The 21,783-nt window shown below is 43.2% G+C and overlaps 1 protein-coding gene across 1 annotated transcript in view; it reads right to left on the bottom strand.

Moving 5' to 3' along the window:
- Nucleotides 1-19,440, bottom strand: part of LOC137306429 (collagen alpha-1(XXV) chain-like) — a 349,317-nt gene extending 329,877 nt beyond the window's left edge. The window contains exons 1-2 of the mRNA XM_067976017.1: nt 19,099-19,440; nt 18,550-18,619 (exon numbers count right to left, since the gene is read on the bottom strand). Of these exons, the coding sequence (XP_067832118.1) occupies nt 18,550-18,619; nt 19,099-19,440 (412 nt within the window). The remainder of the gene's footprint in view (nt 1-18,549; nt 18,620-19,098) is intronic.
- Between the last annotated feature and the right edge of the window lie 2,343 nt (nt 19,441-21,783).

Genomic DNA, 21,783 nt, shown 5'->3' with positions numbered 1-21,783 from the left:
CCATTACAGAGAATATGAATAAATGTCCCTGACTCTACAATGCACCTCCAACAGCTGTCACCTTCCATTAGATTGACTCAACGCTTTTGTGTTTTCTATTGAAAAAGTCTCCTTTTTGAGTCAAATGTACAGTTTTTGAATAAATGTTTTCATTTGTTTTGGCGCTCCAGCCACAGTTACTGCTATAGCTTCGAGACACTATTTGTGAGGTTGACAATGTTGGGACTGTGCCTGCCTGTGGCGTGGGCACATTTGTGCTCGTAGCAGGGAGGATTAGCATTTTTGAAAATTGCAAGACTAGCCCCTCCCATTAATCGTAGTTTGCGCTTGATATATGGAATACAGGCAGAGGAAGCTAGATGAGTAGCATGGTTGGATGATGGGTTTGGAGGGGGTGGAGAATTTTAGCGATGTAGCAGTTTTTAATGGAGGAATCATTTTTCTGTATTTGCAAATAACTTTTTGTTAAAGCTTCAGTGGAGCCAAGTGGCAGTTTGGGGAGAAGTGCCCCTTTTCCGGAAAAAAAGCTTTGGAGATGCTAATATAGGAGGTGCAGCAAAAGAGGATGATGCTCTTTGTAGCAGAGAGCCACCCTCCACTGAAAGCAGAGGTGCAAACTGCATGAATGGAGGTCATGGTGAAAACAAAGAGTTTCACAGATCCATTGGAACTGGACACAAATAAGGTAAAGTGTAATGGAATCAGGAGTGCCAAAGTAAGTTGATCTACCTTTGCATACTTTATTATTATTGGGATAAAGTACAATTGGCAAAAATCAAAATTATGAATTGCAGCACCCTCAGCGTGGTACCATGCCAAGCACCCAAACAGGCTATCCCCTATTCTGTACAGTTGACTAAAATCTGTAGGTCACAATGGTGTAGATTATCAACTTGTTATAAAACTGGCACTGCGGATTGGCCATCCATTATAGAAATCACCCAATTTTCATTTCCATTTCTATAACTGCCGGCTAATCAGCAATGCCAATTTTAGGCCCCTGCAGCAATTTGAAAATCTATCTCAATTTTTCCACAAAGAGTTGAACATTGGCTTAGGTATTGAAAGGTGTGCACTGAACCTGCACTTCCATCAGAATGTACATGCATGCTGCACTGGATTGTACTCTCCCAAGGTGGGATGAACACTGGCTGGATGCTATGCCAATTTCTAACATTTGAATATCTCATCTGCATCATGGTTTTTTCCTGGATAACAGGCATTGACTTGTATTATGATGTTTTTATGGCCAGTTATCATCTAAACATTGGAGGTTCTTTCAGTTCATCTTGGTCATGGTGTTGATGTGAGGCAACCTGTTAACCAAAGGATACCATTTACCACATCTAATTCTTGGGAATCCTGTCACCCAATCTGTGCCCTCCCTTCCACAGGAAAAGTGATGAATATGACGTCCCTGATGGTGAACATGCACCTATGGACTGCATACTGGATAATCTGGCAGATGTTCTCTGTGGTGACTTGGAAGGATCCAGTAATTTCAAAGCTTAATGTTATGGGAAGAGCCATCTCTATGGTGCAACTTGTTTGTACGTCAGGGTGGAGCAGATGGCACAGCTCGATGAGGGCCTCTCTTGTGAAGTGAAGTTGATGAAGAAAAGTCTCTTCTGACAATCCAAAGTACTAGTATCAGGGTCTGTACATGTGTGTGCTAGCTTACTAATGGGTATAGACATAATGGCCCACGAAATTCCTGGAGAATCCTTGAGGAGGTGGATCTGGGGTGGAGCGGAACTTCTGCCCATCTGCTGACTACATGTCTGACCCCATCCACAACCCCAGGGTTAGACTAATTTAAATATTTTGAGTGGGCACTCATACTGTTCTGGCATAACTGAAGCACCTGTCCCAGCATGGAAGGCTGCCAAGGACCTGTGAATTTTATTCCCTGGTTTCAGCAATGCAATTGATCAAAAATGGACTTTGAATTTTGACTCTTCCCACCCCCAGCAGTGCAAGACACCAGAGCTGCACAGGTATCCCTAGTGCCCAGCATTGCTGAGGGTGTAAAGATAGGAAATAAACTGCATTATGTATTTCTCTGTTACAATGCATTATAATAAGCCTGACCATTTGGGCATGATTTTCACTTGGAGCCAGGAACCCCGCATGTCCACAGATATTGGCGTGGGGAACCCGGAAGCGAAATGAGTGCGTCGCAATCTGCGATCGCAACTTAATTGAAGGTGAGTATTTGAGCTTCCAGGTTTCCCAAGTGGCAGGCAGCCTGATTGTCAGGCTGGTTACCTGTCAACAGTGAAAGGAGCTGCAAATCAGAGAGGGAGGCAGGAGGGAGAGATCATTGGCACTGGAAAAAAATTGGGAGGAGTTGGGGGGATGTGGATGACATCGGGGAGCTCCGGCAGGGATCGGGGGGGGGGGGGGTCAGCCAGCAACGACATTGGGGGGGGGGGGGGGGTCAGCCAGCATTGGAGGCCGGGGGAAGGGAGGGTGCAGCATCGGAGGGGGGGGTCCACCTTCGGGTGGGGGGGTTTAACCATCGAGGGGGGGGTGCGGGGGGGCCGATCACGGAGGTCACGTCAGCCAGGTGAGCTTATTGGCTGAATGAAGCACTCCTGAATCCCCACAGGCAATGCAATAAAGGCACTCATCTCACGGAACCGACCCTTCCCGCCTGCTTTCACCTGACGCAGATGGGAAAGCCGAAGAGGTACTGTTAAATTCATTTACTCTTGAAATACCCAGAATATTAAGTACCTCAAGTATTTCAATGAGGTACATTGCCCCTTTAAGTATTGGCCTGCCGGCTTTAAGTGGGGGCAGGACTTCCTGGTGTCTGTTGTGAACATGCATACAAACCTGCCTGGGTTAAACCCAGAAGTGGGTGTGTTGGAACCGCGATGCAGTCCCGCACCAAAACTTTATTATTTTAACGGGTGAGGTGGAGGCATCCACCCCACCCATTCTTGGGGGTTAAAATTATCCCTTTGTGTCAGCAGCAGAGTCTTCCAATTTTGGGGCTTGTGCTTGTTTAGTTGCATTCTCAGTTGAGAAGAGAGTGTGGATCACCATTGAGAAGGGAGAAAATAGAATACCTTAGAAAATTTGGCTTCAGAAATGTAAGGGAAAAAACTCAAAATTTTGTTATACTAATTTATCCAATTTAAAAGGGATAAAATTTTCATTGAAAAGCATTTGGTTAACCATTTTTTTTGCTTGGAGAGCGAGAAGAACCATGATTTAATTTCATCTCAATGTCACGTGCTGGTCTCATGAAGATGGTGCCCCTTTAATATTAATAAAAGATCTCATTATTGCAATTATCCTAAACTTTACTACAGCAGTGCAGACAATCGACAGTTGGCTCAGTGGCAAGACATAATAACATCTTTAAATTATAACTTGCTGCTCAGTATCCACATGAGACTCAACATATTTTTAATCTTCCCCATTTTATGTACAGTCTGGGACAAACAGGAAGAAATATCATCAAGCAGAATGGTCACATAGGAAATACAAATCAAGCAGACACACCCATTACAAGCACAGTACCAACAAAAAATTTACTATTTATTTCCAGTAGATCAGTATAGTAAGCTTTTCTGCACTGAATAAATAAATCAACCATGTGCTTTATTACATTGAGTACTCTGTCCTCACACAGTCAGCACATAACATGATAAAATATTAAACAGCCATGACTATTAAAGATTAAATTGTATTCCCAAGTGGTACCTTTCTTGTTGCTTTGATTACTTTTCCTATTTAACTGTTTTGCCTATTAATCTTAATTGTCCTTATTAATTATTTAACTTTCCTGTAAAAAAAAGTTGTGCTATACTATAGTCCATACATGCAAGTTAAGCAAAATTTCATAACCTCAGCTATAAATAATTTATAGTTCAGAGATCAGGAACATGTTTAACAGCTATATGGCATGCATTAAATAGATCAGCTACCCTCCTACTCAGTATGGAGTTGCAGCTCCTGTATATCTCAAGCACAAAGCAGGTTTCACCAGATCAGAAACAACTTTATAATTAAAAGCAGAGGTTCATTTTAAGAGCATCTCTGATAAGGTCAAGTTACATTCAATATTAAAATAAAGGATTGTTAATTGTAGCACAAAATATTATCATTACTATCCACAATCTGATTAAAATATTGCATTTTTTCCCAAGTGTATGTTTACATCAGTGGGACCTATCAGGTTTTGTTATGACATGCTTTGAATCCCATTTAAAAAAACACTTCGGTGCAAGTCCATATAATTTTGGAACATTAGCTGAATCATACAAACGGCACAGCACTATGATATTTGAGCCGTTAATCATGAATAGTATTGTTTAGATTTGCCAAGTGCATGTACTAACAACAGCCCCAAACAGAGAATTTAAACTGTGTGTCGTGATGCTGAGATATTAGTGCTTGCAGCGTTATCGCTTTTAAAATCAAGCTAATAGCATTAGAAAGTGAGCTTTAGTTTATTTTCAATATAATAATAAAATTCTAGGCAGATTTGTTATGGTCTAATCCAGTTCAAGTTATTTTCTCTGCTAATTAATAATTGTTCATAATTGGATCCTACTATCCTGCAATGGCCACCTTAAAATATGTTTTAAAATGTCTGAAACAGAGCAGTACTGTTCATGGTCTACAGTGCTATATGATGATGTAATACCATGATACTATACATAGTATAGCTTAATATATAGCACAACACAATACAGTAAAGTACAGTACAACAAAACAAAGGAGGCTTGTAAGAATCCAAAGAAAGGGGAAAGGTCTGGTTAGTCATCTCCACAAAATGATATCATACATTCCAATGCATGAGTTATAGACAGTACCCCAAGATGCAGTGTTCTTGACTTACTTACTGATATTATATTGTGACCACACCAGGGCATGTCATAGTTGCTATTTTCTGTGGAGCCATTTGTTGAGTCACAGTTAATGCTGTGTCCAACACCCAAAGGAAACTAGATGAGGAAAAAGTCTAATTGCCTCAGGAAGTCTGCCAAGGTAAGGCTAGCCAGTCTTTCTCTATAACAAGTAGGTGGGCAAAGTACGCATACCACAAAGCTTTTCCTCTCAATCTGTTGGACCATGACTGAGACTGCATGGTAAGCCCTCGGAAAATACTACTGCTCAAGTACTGTATACCCATACTCCAGCACGGCATGGAATCACATTCAAGCTGCAACTTATAATTGAAAGCTTTGGCACACCCAATTTTCAAAGGACTTCACACATAAAATCATTGGAACACAACCTAGCGACATAATACGTGGTCACTCAGTGATACCCAGGATGGGCTGCAGGATGGGCACATATTTGTCACTGTGCAAGTATTCAATCAACTTACAATGTCTCAAGGCTATTTCTCTGTTTGACAACAAGTTGGCACATAAGGCCCAGTTTTCCAAGACTTTGGCAGCAGTTCCCTTGAGTGTAGGACATTGCAGATGATCTCAATGCTATAGCCTACATGAACAGAAAGGGTTTTCCCTTAGTTAATGTTTAGGTGGTATCTGACGACAAAAACACAATTACACATAACAGTGACCATTATCCAGGCAACAGCAATGATGCCTTCATCGTGCAGCAGACTGTCTGTCTGCAATGTGTGAAGAAGCAGCACTAGGTAGAAGGCTGGTAGGAGAACAGGATATACACCCTTCATGTTTCAGGGAGTTTCATTTCTCTTGACTCCAGTCAGATCAGGCCCTAACTCCAGATTGACACTACTCGTTTAGTACCAATGTAAATGCTTCCTTTACCTACCCACCGAGTCTGACCTGACCCTCATGGCTGCACACACTGATTGGTTCAGCTCTCTTCACAAATTGAAGAAATCAGTGCACATATGGAGACGTGCATCCCTGTAGACATGGTGGGTATCTGAGGTTGATTTTGACTTTGTGCGATAGTGTAAAACGGGTGATAGCGAATCAACAGCCCGTTTTACATCTCCATGTATATTCCATTGACTTCAAAGGAATCAAAAAACAGGAGAGATGTAAAACAGGCTGCCGATTCGCTTTCACCCATTTTACACTATCGCACAAAGTCATAATGTACCCCTCTGAGTTTCAAAGAAGCTGTAATGCACTATTACGTGCAACCAGTATAACTGGACTGTTGTAACTGAGGCAGTGTTATTCAATTTGCCTCACTCTCATGGGCAGGTGAGGTACAACAAGGGCTATAATTCCATCATCTTTAAAAAGGAGCGAGCTAAATGTTACACTCCAGTTCAACTTTTACTGTGTGGAAAATCATCCCATCAACTACAATCTTTCTCCCTGTGAGGTGTGGTACGTAAATGAATGATGCAGAAATTCAAATATACATACATTACGTACATTTATTCAGTGAAAGAGACTAACCAAACTCTAATAACAGAAAAGCCCAAGCAGCTGAGTACTTATGCAGCCGCTTTTCCAGCACTTGTTGCTATTAACATTATCAGATGCTTTCTACAGTATCTTGGTTCAGCAGACAAGGATCTGCCAATAGCGGCACTCACAACTTGCTCAAGTTTGATACTGGATGGTCATCTTTTCCTGACCTACCTACTGCCTAAATAAACAACTACTAAATGCTGCATTGATAGATTGCAGAAACCCTCTCTGAGCAGTTATAAGTTAGAGTGCATGCAGGATCACCTCTACCCTCTAAATATTTAAATCAAATACATGTAGGTTTAAAAAGGTCAAAGGGACCAGGGGTAAAGAGCTGCTTACAAGGGATGATGGGTAAATGTAATGAGTGGTCACATAAGAAAAGTGCTGGTGGCCTTTATAGATACAGTCCCCTCCACTTAAAACGACCACGTTTAAAACGAGCAGTCGTTTATATCAGCCAAAAAGCGATAACCATTAGCCATTTACATTAACGTCAATTTCAAAGTTGCTGGTTATAGAGTCTTAAGTGCTCCATTTATTTCCGGCAGAAACAGCTGTGCTTACTCACCTGTCAATCACAGCAATCTGATCAAACTAAGATTGTTTTCTTATCTATTATGTAACGAACAGAACCAATGCCAAGGAAAAGTATTAATTACGGTGCTAACTTAAATTGATAATGTTTAATCAACTTATCACAGAATTGCCTCCCCGCTCTAGTCCGATAGACCCATTTTGGACTTTACCCAAGTCCCAATAAATATTGCCAGCTGCATTAGTTCGGCTGAAGGACAGTTCTCTTAATGCTTTCTTCTGTCGTTACTTTATGAATCCTGCTCCTGTCAGCGAACATTTTAACTATTCCTATCGGCATTAATAAAGCTGCCGTAAGCATGTCGGGCGCTGGTTCATCAACAGCTCTCTCAGTCGGACTGAAATGACCATAGAGATCGTGGCTGCTGCAGGCTTTGTAAGCAGACTCCTCTGGAACACGGGTGAGCCCGGGACAGCTGCAAACCTTCAGTCACTCGCTACAAGAAACGCTGGCAGAACACAACATACATCATTAGTTTCCAGACAAAACATCCAAAGGATCGGGTTACCGGCGCACCCGAACAAATCATACACCGCCCATCGCGTATATCGGGCAAATCACCTTCGCACGAACGCGCCCACTATAAGGGTTGGGGACTCTACTGCTTCTTTAGAAATTTGTTCTTGGGGTATGGGTAACACTGGCTAGGTAGCATTTATTGCTGAGGACATTAGCAGTCAAGCACATAGTGTGGGATTAGTGTCACATGTAGGCTAGACCAGATACGGGTAGCAGATGCCCTTCCTTGAAAATAAGAAATAGGGGCAGGAGTAGGCCATACGGCCCCTCGAACCTGCTCTGCCATTCGATAAGATCATAGCTGATCTTCTACCTCAACTCCACTTTCCCACCCGATCCCCATATCCCTTGAGTCCATAAGTGTCGAAATATGCATTGATCTCAGTCTTGAATATACTTAATGACGGAGTATCCAAAGCCCTCTGGGGGAGAGAATTCCAAAAATTCACAACCCTCTGAGTGAAGAAATTTTTTCCTCATCTTGGTCCTTAATGGCCGACCCTTTATCTTGAGATTATGACCTCTAGTTCTAGACTCTCCAGCCAGGGGAAATAGCATCTACCCTGTCAAATCCTCTAAGAATTTTATACGTTTCAATGAGATCACCTCTCATTCTTCTAAACTCCAGAGAGTATAGGCCCATTCTACTCAATCTCTCCTCATAGGACAACCCAGGAATCAATCTAGTGAACCTTTGTTGCACCCCCTAAGTATATCTTTCCTTAGGTAAGGAGACCAAAACTGTACACAGTACTCCAGGTGTGGTCTTACCAGAGCCCTATATAATTGCAGCAACTTCCTTACTCTTATACTCCAACCCCCTTGCAATAAAGGCTAACATACCATTTGCCTTCCTAATTGCTTGCTGTACCTGCATGTTAACTTTCTGTGATTCATATGCCCAAATCCCAACTGACTACCAACATTTCTTAGTCTATCACCTTTTAAATAATATTCTGCTTTTCTATTCTTCCTACTAAAGTGGGTAATTCCACATTTCCCCACATTATACTCCATTTGCCACCTTCTTGCCCACTCACTTAACCTGTCTATATCCCTTTGCAGCCTCTTTGCATCCTCCTCAAAGCTTACTTTCCCACCTAGCTTTGTATCGTCAGCAAACTTGGCTACATTACACTCAGTCCCTTCATCTAAGTCATTGGTATATATTATAAACAGCTGAGGCCCAAGCACTGATCCTTATGCCACCCCACTAATTACAACCTGCCAACCCAAAAATGACCTGTTTATTCCTACTCTTTGTTTTCTGTCCGTTAACCAATCCTCAATCCATGCATATATAATCCCCCCAATCCCATGAGCCCTAATCTTTTGTAACAACCTCTTGTGTGGCACCTTATCGAATGCCTTTTGAAAATCCAAATATACCACATCCACTGGTTCACCCTTATCTACCCTGCTACTTACACCCTCAAAAAACTCTAATAGATTTGTCAAACACAGTTTCCTTTTCATAAAACCATGTTGACTCTGTCTAATCATATTATGATTTTCTAAAGTGCCCTGTTACTAGATTCTGGCATTTTCCCTACTACTGAAGTCAGGCTAACAGGCCTATAGTTCCCCGTTTTCTCTCTCCCTCCTTTCTTAAATAGCGGGGTTACATTTGCTACCTTCCAAACCATGGGGACCCTTCTAAAATCTAGGGAATTCTGGAAGATCAAAACCAATGCATCCACTATCTCTGCAGCCACCTCTTATAAAACTCTAGGATGTAGACCATCAGATCCAGGGGATTTGTCAGCTTTTAGTCCTATTAATATTTGCGGTACTTTTTCCTTACTAATCTTCATTGCTTTATGTTCCTCACTCTCATTAGACCCTTGGTTCCCCACTATTTCCAGTAGCTTTTGTGTCTTCTACTGTGAAGACAGATACAAAATATTTGTTCAACGTCTCTGCCATTTCCCTAGTCCCCATTATAATTTCTCCTATCTCTGCCTCTAAGGGACCCGCATTTACTTTTGCTAATCTCTTCCTTTTTATATATTTGTAGAAGCTCTTACAATCTGGTTTTATATTTGTTGCCAGTTTACTCTCATATTCAATTTTCTCCCTCTTTATGAATTTCTTGATTATCCTTTGCTGATTTCTAAAACCCTCCCAATCCTCAAGCTTACTACTCTTTCTGGCAACATTGTAAACCTCTTCTTTTAATCTAATGCTATCCTTAAGTTCTCTAGCTAGTCATGGTTGGATCATTTTTCCTGTGGAGTTTTTATTCCTCAGGGGAATTTATATTCTTTGAGAATGATGAATTATTTCATTAAATTTTTTGCCATTACTTATCTACCATCATATATTTTTTCCCAATCTACCTTAGCCAGCTCGTCCCTCATACCTACATAATTGACTTTGTTTAAAATTTAAGACCCCAGTTTCGGACTTAACTACATCACTCTCAAACTCAATATGAAATTCTATCATATTATGATCACTCTGCCCCAGAGGATCCTTAACTATGAGATTATTAATTAACCCTGTCTCATTACACAATACTAGATCCAAAATAGCCTGTTCCCAGGTGGTTCCGCGACATATTGTTCTAGAAAACTGTCTTGAATGCATTCCATGAACTCATCCTCCAAATTACTTTTGCCAATTTGGCTTGCCCAGTCTATGTGAAGAATAAAGTTCCCCACGATTATTGCATTACCCTTGTTACATGCTCCTCTAATTTTCTGATTTATACTCTGTCCAACACTGTAACTACTGTTAGGAGGGCCTGTAAACTACTCCCACCAGTGTTTTCTGCCCCTTGTTATTTCTTGGCTCCACCCATACTGATTCTACATCCTGATTTTCGGAGCTAAGATCTTTTCTCACTACTGCCATAATCTCAACCTTTATTATCGGGGCTACCCCACCTTCTTTTCCATTTTGCCTATCTTTTCTAAAAGTCGAGTACCCTGGAATATTTAGCTCCCAACCTTGGTCACCCTGCAACCACATCTCAGTAATGGCTACTAGATCAAACCCAATTATCTCCATTTGTGCCATTAATTCATCTATCTTATTACGAATGCTTCGTGCACTCAGATACAGTGCCTTTCATTTTAACTTTTTACTATTTTTCCCTGAACTGACCTTAGTCACTAATACCCTATTACCTTTGTTAAACTCTTGTCCCTTTCTGACTAACTCTACTTGTTTTTACCCAAATTGCTACTCTGCTCTACCACCTTGACTTTTCTCTTTAGTCTTATAAATTTACCCTTACCTGAACCTTCCCCCCATTAGTTTAATGCCCTATCTACTGCCCTAGTTAATCGATTCGCCAGGTTTAAGTGGAGCCCGTCCTAACGGAACAGCTCCCTCTTTCCCCAGCACTGGTGCCAGTGCCCCATGAATTGAAACCCCTGCTTCCAAAACCACTCTTTCAACTATGCATTTAACTCTCTGATCTGTTTGACCCTATGCCAATTTGCGGATGGCTCAGGTAGTAATCCAGCGATTATTACCTTTGAGATTCTGCTTTTCAATTTGGACCCTAGCTCCTCAAACTCATTCAGCAGAACCTCATTCCTGATTCTACCTATGTCGTTGGTTACTACGTGGACCACGACAACTGGATCTGCTCCCTCCTGCTTCAAGTTCTTCTCCAGCTGCGAGGAGATGTCCTTAATCCTGGCACCAGGCAGGCAGCACAGCCTTCGGGACTCCCGATCGCAGCTGCAGAGAACAGTATTTATCCCCCTGACTATACTATCCCCTAACACTACCACATTCCTTTTCACTTCCCCCACTTGAATGGCCTCCTGTACCACGGTGTTGTGGTCAATTTGCCCATCCTCCCTGCAGTTTCTGCTCTCATCCACACAGGTAGTAAGTACCTCATTCTTGTTGGACAAGGGCAAAGGCTGAGGCTCCTCCATCACTACATCTGGGGGTCCCCTTACCTGCCTGACTCGCAGTCACATCTTCCTGTCCCTGACCACTGACCAAATCTAAACCACTACTGCACCTTGGACTCTAGCTCAACAATTCTGAGCCGAAGTTTCTCGAGTTGCAGACACTTACTGCAGATGTGGTTGCATGGGATCACAGTGCTCTCCACAAACTCCCACCTGCTGCAGTTACGCTCTAATAAAGAACATTAGTGAGCCAGTTGGGGTTTTACAACAATTCAGCAGCTTTTTCTCTGATGTTAACCCACGAATAACCTGTACCATAACTACTAGGCTACTGTATCCATTAATATAGTTTAGTCTTAGGCTGTCTGAATAAAAATGAAATGGCTGGCAAAGCCAATGGCTGGCACAATAAATGTGGATGAATGAGGCCAAGTGATGGAACACTTGAAAGCCCTGTTTTATGGCTGATGAAATAGAGGTGATAGAGGTGGTACTGAATAAGATGGCAGCGAGGAGAGTAGCCCTGTTTGCCACTCCAGGATGGCAAAGGATAGCACTGAATCATGCCTGGGAAGAGGCACAGGAAGAGGACATGAGGACACAGTTGACCATTTTTTGCCATTGACAGTGCTAGTTCAAATGTACACGTTGGTTTCAGGTGTCTTTGCACCTTTACATCTGACCCTCCACTGACCCGTATCTTGTGGAGCCAGTTCCACCCAGTCAGTGCCAAGGAAGCGCACATCAGCCTGTCGATACGGGTGTGAGGATACCAGCAGGTGGGTGCGGTCCATTGATCCTCCCCCTCTTCCTCCAAAAATCAAAGAGGGATTCCCAAAGATAAAGCTATTGTCCCAATATTGTGGATGCACCAATAAATGTCTGTGCCAGAACACTTAGCACAAAGCCTCCTGACCACTTACGGGGAAATAGGAAAGAAACACAAAAAAAGGTCATGAAAAAGGTTCAGAAATAGCCTCAACATTCTGCACAAATATTACTATAGAGCTCTTTAAATCAACTTCCTTAAACGTCATGATTCCAGCAGCTTTGGATGCCCATTTTATATGGGCGGGTAGATGACTGAGCACCACATTGGCGTAAATTCTGGAAAATTGTGAGGATGTCTAAAAGATGTCATCTAGGCCTAAAATTGGATGTGACGTCAACTGGATGGAATCCAACATAGCGGATCTCTGCCCGTTTCTCCAATCGGTTACGCCCACTTTACACCCGTTCATTGGGTGTAATAAATCTACCCCCATGTCCTCATCCTGCACTTGCAAAGCTCTAACACAATAATTGCCCCAAATAACTGACTGAATGAATACTCTGCTTGAATGAAAGTTCCTAATCACTGAATAAGCATTAGTGAATCAAAGGCTTTTGTTAAACGACAAGGCCGTAGATTGAACAGATGGAGAATGAGGTTTTGCTGCTGAAGATTCAAGTGGAACTTAGAGTTACTTTGACTAACTGCTGATTTTGTATTAAACAATCAAAATTGACTAGGAATTCTTATGTCACAACTTCTTTATTTTCAGCCAGTCATAGTTCGTCTAATCCTAGTGGTTTCATTACTGTCAACACAGCAATCAGTGTTGCTTCAATCCATAAATAGATAACAGTCCAGTCATTTTGTAGCATAATTCTAAATTCTATATCTTGCTCTCACTAAAAGGTACTACTTGAAAATTGATACAGTAAATCTGAAAAATCAGAACATATCATCTAGAGGAAGTTGGGATCTTATATGCAAGATTGAGAACACCGTAAACTTTTACTTTGTTCTATACAGTACCAAATACTGCACTATTTTTGATGCTGCACATTGGGTTTCATCTGTTTCAGCTTAAAGCTATAAAACCCTAGACTAACAGCATCTGTAACACAGCAAAATTGGTGCAATGTATTTCATCCATATCAGTCAAACATATGCATCAAAGTTTCCAGACAATATATAACATTCTCTTTTAATTGGCAACTTTTCCCTAATGAGCATCTACTTCTCAGACCACATGCAGTACTGATTGTTGGGAAACACATCAGTCACCAGGCTGCAACAGACAAGTCATTACTGTAGGCGATTTCTAAAGATGCTTCCAAACCATTTCCCAAAGAGCTCCACATAACTGGCGGCTAGCAAGACAGAAGCAGCATTAACTCTGTGAGTAATTATAGGCTATTCAGGGAAAGTGATTTATTAATAATTTCCTGCACAATCCAGTCCCACAAAACCGGTTACCTTTACAATTCTGCTATAAATCTAAAAATATGACAGTTGCCTTAATGCCCATTTCTAATCCGTATGGAAAGAGCAGCTGTCTTTAGTGACAAACTGATGTCAATACCAACAGTTAATTTTTCAGTCTGTATTAGAAAGCTGACTTTCTGTAAAGGTTTCATGCAATCAGGCCAAAAGCAGATTGTTTAAAGTACTGGTTACAATGCACTGCTTGCTTCACTCTAATACCAATGTCAGCGGTGAGCCCCAGTTATACTGTTTGTATCATTATTGAAAGGAGGAAGATAAAACTCCATGCATACTGTAAATTACTGACTCCCAACTGCCAGTAACTTAAAAGAATTGACAATCCATATTTTATCCCTTGGCCTCACCATTCCCGATTTCATCTTAATATGTCTCTGTAGACAGTGACTGCCACCATCTGAATTGACCTATAACAGCTTCTCAAACTTGCATTTCCTGTACATTAACACCTAATATTGGCTCAGAAATTGCTCCGAGTGGCGAACGAACGGCACTCACCACTCCATAGATTTATTCTCAATCACAAACTTACCTCGGTCTTTACAGCGTAAAGTTCCTCTAATTCAAAGCTGAAAAGAGTCCAGCGTTAACTTCAGCAGAGTTAGGACCATGCAAGCGGTGAGAGGATCGTTCTCTCCTCTCGACCAATCAGGATGCAGCAGTTTAACAAGCCGCAAAGAGTCAGTGAGTCAAAACCAGGAAGTGAAAGGTAAAACATTTAAAACCTTGTAAAAACAGTTAGAGACAGCAAAATAAAGAGAGTAAGAAATATCGAATTAAAAGATAGAGATAAAAGTGGCAGAAAGAAAAAGTAAAACAATTTAAATTACATTTTTTTTTAAATGTCCAACAACTCTTAAAATCACAACTAATGAGACTCCACATTTTTAAAATTTAATTTTCAATGCCAGAGAGGTTGTTTGGCAGTTAAATAAGATTTACCACGCTGTTAAATCTTAGTTTAGAGCTGGTATTTTTGAGCATACCTTTTTTGTGGCAATATTATTTCGTTTCCAGCTAGCCAGGAGAGCAAGTTGACGTTGGTCCATTGATTCCAGTCGGCAAGGTCCCTTTAATGTGCGTCTGTCATATTGCCGGCGAACCAGGAAGAGCAAATTCCGATTTTCCGTATTTAACTGCGCATGTGCGGACGCCAGAACTTGCTCTTCAATTTCATCACTAATAACAGTGAGCCCTGTTGAGCTCAGCGTTATTTTAGAAGCAATTTCTGGGCCATTGTTATATAGTTGCTGATGTTTATTATCTTAAATCGAAATTCAGAGTAAAAACTTCTCCCATATGATGATGGCTCAGGGCTGGCTGAGAAACAACACGATTCAAATCTGACTGGTGTACATACTCTAATTTTATTTCCTGCTCACTTATCACTGAAAAAAAAGGCTGGACTGCACAAATCAGGCTGGTAAATTGACAATGCCTGGTGTCTGAACACGCAGGAGGCTGAGTTGAGTGTAAATAATAAAATATTGCATTTGACTGGACTCAGCTTGATCTCAAATGAATTAAATTCCCCACTTTAAATTGAAAGCCTGTAGTAAATAATGATCGTTTCCAAAAAGTCTTCCACCATTGCATTGTAGCTGTTCGCTTTCCACTAAAAATGATTTGATTTGCAGCACAGAAGTGACATCGCTACACCATGAATGTGCCATGAGGATAGTTCTTCCTCAGTGTCTTGTCAAAACATTTAATCTGAAATTCATGGGTAAATCTGCAAAAAATTATGCAGATTTCAAGAAGGACACACAACACAGCAGAAAAGATATGCCAGGGACTGGTTCAACAGATATTATACTGGGGAAAGTAAATGAGATAAAAGGGAAGATGAAAGACACACTGGTTGTGTGACTTGGAAGCAGAAAAAATCTTGCAAGCTCTGATGTAACCACAAGTTTTCTGAAACAAGCCCCACGATTAGGGCTAGCGATTTGGCACAGTGCAACACCCTGTGAATCTCTACACTTACCCTGTGTAGTACAATTTGGTACCCTGGTACAGAAATTTTGCACAAAAATTCCTGGAGGCGGTCATAATATGCTTTCTGAATGTATTTGCTGAATAACAATCACTTGTTGCAACAAATCATGACCTAGTTATATCTTATGTATTCTGAGCAGGTGCCATTTATTTTATTTTTTTCACTTTTATTAGTGCATTTCATAAAACCTATTTTTCCTGATAACGCAACACAATAAAGCAATGGCATAGTGAAGAAGAAGGAAAACTGTAACTTGTCTAGGGTAGGGCCATATTCACACATGCGATGGTACTTCCACTATTTTCAATGGAACAAAAGAAAACCTAATGATGGTAATTTCCACAACATAGCAACACAATCATTAAAAATTCCCATATAAACAAATATAACAACAAAAATTACAAAAATTCACACTGCATATATTCAAAGGGATTTGGTTTATAAAAATTGACTCGATGCTTGATCCTTTTTTCCACTATCCTAACAACAATCATAGCTATCGTCTGTTATTCATTACTGAATTTTCTAAAACTAATGACATAAAAATCTTTAAAGCAGTTTTTCAACACACGTACTTCAATTCAATAAAGGGGAAATTTTCCAAGTTTGTGCTCCTGGTATGGAACCTCAACCACTGGGAGTGTATGTCAATGATTCAGATAGGCACTGCATGTGATATCCCAAGCATTTAAATTAATGGTCAGACAATCATGTGAAGTGCACATCTGAATTTCTAATGTGCACTCCCAGTGGGCGAGGCTCCTTGTCATGAGTGCAAAAACAGAAGATTACCCTTAAAATATATACACGGATGCCATTGTTTGGATACCAGTGTTAGTGATGATTTTAAATGCGGTCTTTTAAAGCTTTTGTTTGCCAGTTTACACAGATTATAACAATAACTTACATTGATATAGCGCCTTAAACGCAGTAAAACTTTGCATGCCGCTTCACAGGAGTGTAATCAGACAAATATTGACACTGAACCAAAGAAGGCATGACTACAAATTGGGTCAAAGAGATAGGTTTTAAGGAGGGTCTTCAAAAAGGAGAGAGAGGTGGAGAGGCGGAAAGGTTTAGGGAGGGAATTCCAGACCCTAGGGCTTAGACGGCTGAAGGCCAATGGTGGGGCAAAGGGGGTGGGGAGTGCGTAGGAGGCCAGAGTTGGAGGAATACAGAGTTCTCAGAGGGTTCTGGGCTGGAGGAGGTCACGGAGATAGAGGGGACGAGGTCATAGAGGGATTTGAACACGTGGATGAAAATTTTAAATCTGAAGCATTGGTGGATCGGGAGCAAATGTAGGTCAGCGAGCACAGAGGTGATGGGTGAGCGGTTCTTGTGGGTAAGAATGTGTGGGCAGCATGTAGATGAGAAATAGGAGTGGGATAAGGATAGATCCTTGGGGGACTCGAGATGCAATGGTGCGAGGATGGGACGAGAAGCCATTGCAGTAGATTCTCTGGCTACGGCTGGGTAGGTAAGGGTGGAAACAGGTGAGGGCAGTCCCACTCGACTGTACAATGGAGGAGAGGCATGGTAGGAGGTTGGTGTGATCAACCATATGAAAGGCTGTAGACAGGTCTAGAAGGACAAGCACGGATAGTGCACCACAGTCAGAGAGGATGTAATTTGTGACTTTGATTAGGGCCGTTTAAGTGCTGTGGCAGGGGCAGAAACCTGATTGGAGAGGATCAAATATGGAGTTGCGGGAAAGAACGGTTGGGATCTTGGAGCTGGCAACACGTTCAAGAAGATTAGAGAGGAAAGGGAGGGTGAAGATGGGACAGTGATTTGCAAAGACAGTGGGGTTAGGTCAGGTTTTTGAGAAGGGGGGGTGGAAATGGCAGATTTGATCAGAAGGGGACAGTACCCAAGCAGAGGGAAATAATTTACAATGTCAGCTAGCATGGGCACCGAGAGGGGAAGTTGGGTGGTCAGCAGATTAATGGGAATAGAGTCTAGAGAGCAGGATGTGGGTCAAGATGAGCTCGGAGGGGCAATGAGGAAGATAGGAGAGAAACTAGAGAATGTTCTGGGTTCAGGGCTAGGGCAGGGGGAACCACAGGGAGAGATTCGGCTTGGTGAGCAAGGGGAAGGAAGGGGATGCAGTGGAGGCAGCTAATGGATGGTCTCAATCTTAGTGACAAAGAAGTCCATGAGCTTGTTGGAGGTGAGGGTGGAGGGGTCAGGGGAGAGAGGTTTAAGAAGACAGTTTGTAGTGGAGAAATGAAATAGGATTATCTTTGCTCTCCAGAATGATCCTGGAGTAGTGAGCAGTCTTGGCATAGGAGATAAGTGCCCAATAGTGCTTGATGTGGTTCAGCCAGATCTGGCAATGAATGGCTAAATCAGCTGTGCGCTAAGTACACTCTAGTCTGCGACCCTTGGGCCTAAGGCAGCAAAACTGGGGGACATGAATGTCCAGGTTGGGAGAGAGCAAATGTTTTACTGGGGACAAGGGCATCAAAGTGAGGACCTAAATGAGAAAATTGACAGCTGCAGAAGTATAAGACACTACATTTGGGATAATTCTGAGCGTCACACTCTGTTGGGAGGTATTGGGTCCTAGAATCATCCGTAATTAATATCCATTGCAAGTTTTCAATAGTAAAATTAAGAGGATACAAATTACTGTTGACGATATTGGCGGACAAATGCTTAACGCGTCCTTATATAACCTCTGTTATATTAACGAAAGTGCTAACTCACTTACTTCTAACAGGTTAACGTCTCGGTTAAAATAGTGAACAGAGGAAAGTCATGCGTACACGTTAAGCGTTCGTCCGCTAATATCGGCAGCAGTGATTCATATTTAAGATGTGCTTTCGAGTGCATTTTATTTCTGTGAGCCCCGACAGGTAGCGAGTTATTATTGTTCCACAGCAGAATCCACCTACCTGCGGGGCAGTTACATTCGTAAGATGCTTCTCTTGCAGTTCTGCGTTTCCCTGCGTCTTCATAGGATCTCTGTAGAAAAACAATACAAATACTTATATATCAATGGAAGAAATCGTCACCATTATGTATCATCCCGCTTTTCCTTTGAAGTACACAAGAACACGTTGCGGTGATACACCAGAGGCTAGGTTTTGCAGGAAAACGGTCTCAGTGCAATGAATTGATCCATAATATGTGAGGACAATTACAGCGCACCCTGACTTTAATGGCATTGCAGCCGTGTCTTAGAGATATCGGGGCGAGAAAGTGAAGTACAAGTGACGGGCACTTTTCCCACTTTTGACATTAGACTGACTGAATTGCAGTCACAATTTGCTCTGTTTCTATCGCTGACATTACATTTTGCTGATTGAAATCGGAACCTTCCCAAAATTATTTTATGACCGCTATATGACTCGACTGATAACACCAACAACAAAAATACTTATCACACTGATGAGGTTAGATACTGGTATCGAGCGATGTGAAGACAACAAGTTATCCCATACCTGGCTGAGAAGTTGATCCACTTTCTCTTGCACGAATAGCCGCATCCGATCTGCCGATGCACTCGGTCCCGGGTGAGGCAGGGTGTCTCCCTTTACCTTCTCCAGGACGAATATCCTCTCTTCCAGTTGAGAAGTTTTAACACTGAGGCAGATGCAAAACGCCACCGAGCCCACGGACAGCACGAACCACAGCGCGTTTGACAGGGTCCGGCAGCACCAGCCGCCCGGGCTCGGTGTCGCCCCCGCGCCTTCAACCTGCTTCTGGTCTTCCGTCTGCTCGGAACTTAGCTCCGTGGACATTTTCGACATGTTACCGCTCACTGCCAGCCAGTTCGCAAACATCTCGCGTAAACCAAGTGAGTGGAAAGGGGTGGAGGAGGAATCAGCAGAAGATATTCCGTCAGTTTTAGCAAGTAGACGAGGCAAGGAAATAATTCACAAGCTCTCTCTCTCTCTCTCTCAACTGGTGTCTCCTCACTGCTAAATCTGACCAACTTCAATGAATGAAATGATTTCTTTGACTTGTTGCTGTCCCCCCCCCCCCGCTTGTACCTGTAATGTCCGTGTGCGGTGAGTGAGGAGCGGGCTCACTTCAGCTGCTCACTCATGCGGTCTCAGCTCCTGTCTGTCCACTCACTTTCCCACCCGTCTCTCTCACTCACTCACTCTGTGCGGCTTCCGAGCGATCCAGTGCCCTGGACTAGTTTGCCGCGTACCGACTGCAGACGGTAAATACGGCTCCAGTCCCCAGTCCCCAGCCTGATTAACATAATTCTGTTTAGATATGCAAACATACCCCCTGCCCCGTGTGGGGAGAAGCGCACGGTGCTCCCTTCGACCTGTCAACAGTCCGCAACTCAAGCCTGAGTTACAAAGAATCACGGCTCAAAGTGATGGTAAATGAAGGCGACGGCCGCACCGGAAATTTTAGTTCCGCGGTTGGACCGCAATTCACTTAAAATATCACTATCCGGGCACATGCACAAATACAAGAATACTGAGGCTGAAATGTAGGGACGTGTGAACACAGACTCCCGACAGGTAACAGCGTCCCAATACACGTGTTTCCTAATAGGAAGGCGCAGTGACCCCAAACGGCTGTGTACTTGGACTGACTGGGTCACTTCAAACCCCCCCCCCATTCAAAGGGCGGTGTACTTGGACTGACTGGGTCACTTCAAACCCCCCCCCATTCAAAGGGCTGTGTACTTGGACTGACTGGGTCACTTCAACCCCCCCCCCTTCAAAGGGCGGTGTACTTGGACTGACTGGGTCACTTCAACCCCCCCCCCCTTCAAAGGGCGGTGTACTTGGACTGACTGGGTCACTTCAAACCCCCCCCCCCTTTAAAGGGCTGTGTACTTGGACTGACTGGGTCACTTCAAACCCCCCCCCCCCTTCAAAGGACCGTGTACTTGGACTGACTGGGTCACTTCAAACCCCCCCCCCTTCAAAGGGCTGTGTACTTGGACTGACTGGGTCACTTCAAACCCCCCCCCCCTCATTCAAAGGGCTGTGTACTTGGACTGACTGGGTCACTTCAAACCCCCCCCCCCTTCAAAGGGCGGTGTACTTGGACTGACTGGGTCACTTCAAACCCCCCCCCCCTTTAAAGGGCTGTGTACTTGGACTGACTGGGTCACTTCAAACCCCCCCCCCCCTTCAAAGGACCGTGTACTTGGACTGACTGGGTCACTTCAAACCCCCCCCCCTTCAAAGGGCTGTGTACTTGGACTGACTGGGTCACTTCAAACCCCCCCCCCCTCATTCAAAGGGCTGTGTACTTGGACTGACTGGGTCACTTCAAACCCCCCCCCCCTTCAAAGGGCTGTGTACTTGGACTGACTGGGTCACTTCAAACCCCCCCCCCCCTTTAAAGGGCTGTGTACTTGGACTGACTGGGTCACTTCAAACCCCCCCCCCTTCAAAGGACCGTGTACTTGGATTGACTGGGTCACTTCAAACCCCCCCCCCCTTCAAAGGGCGGTGTACTTGGACTGACTGGGTCACTTCAAACCCCCCCCCCCCTTCAAAGGGCTGTGTACTTGGACTGACTGGGTCACTTCAAACCCCCCCCCCCCTTTCAAAGGGCGGTGTACTTGGACTGACTGGGTCACTTCAAACCCCCCCCCCCTTCAAAGGGCTGTGTACTTGGACTGACTGGGTCACTTCAAACCCCCCCCCCCTTCAAAGGGCGGTGTACTTGGACTGACTGGGTCACTTCAAACCCCCCCCCCCCTTCAAAGGGCGGTGTACTTGGACTGACTGGGTCACTTCAAACCCCCCCCCCCTTCAAAGGGCGGTGTACTTGGACTGACTGGGTCACTTCTGAAAAGTGTCGATCCAAATTAATAAAGGGGATAAATAAAGTCAGTAAACGGTGCCATTGCCGGATTCTATTCTGATTATTATTGTCACTGTTAATTATCCGTGCTTAAACTCGCCGCCGGAAACAGTGATACTTTAATCCTGTAAAACATAAATCATCTGTGTACAGGTCCGTACCCCGTGCTGTGATCATCCCCCAGCTGTCGGGGCTCCGTGTTCACGGGGCTCTGCCGTTGGTCACCTACGGATTATAAAACCGAAAAAACGCGTCGAGGAACAAAAGCCTTTATGGAAAATTATAACAAAAAAACTTTACAGTTCAACTGTGTTTCTTTCACCCACCCTTCACTCAGTTCC

The sequence above is a fragment of the Heptranchias perlo genome, chromosome 1, assembly GCF_035084215.1.
Source record: "Heptranchias perlo isolate sHepPer1 chromosome 1, sHepPer1.hap1, whole genome shotgun sequence".
NCBI lineage: Eukaryota > Metazoa > Chordata > Chondrichthyes > Hexanchiformes > Hexanchidae > Heptranchias > Heptranchias perlo.
The sequence above is the reverse complement of the archived record's forward strand: the minus strand, read 5'-3'. Positions and strand labels throughout refer to the sequence as shown.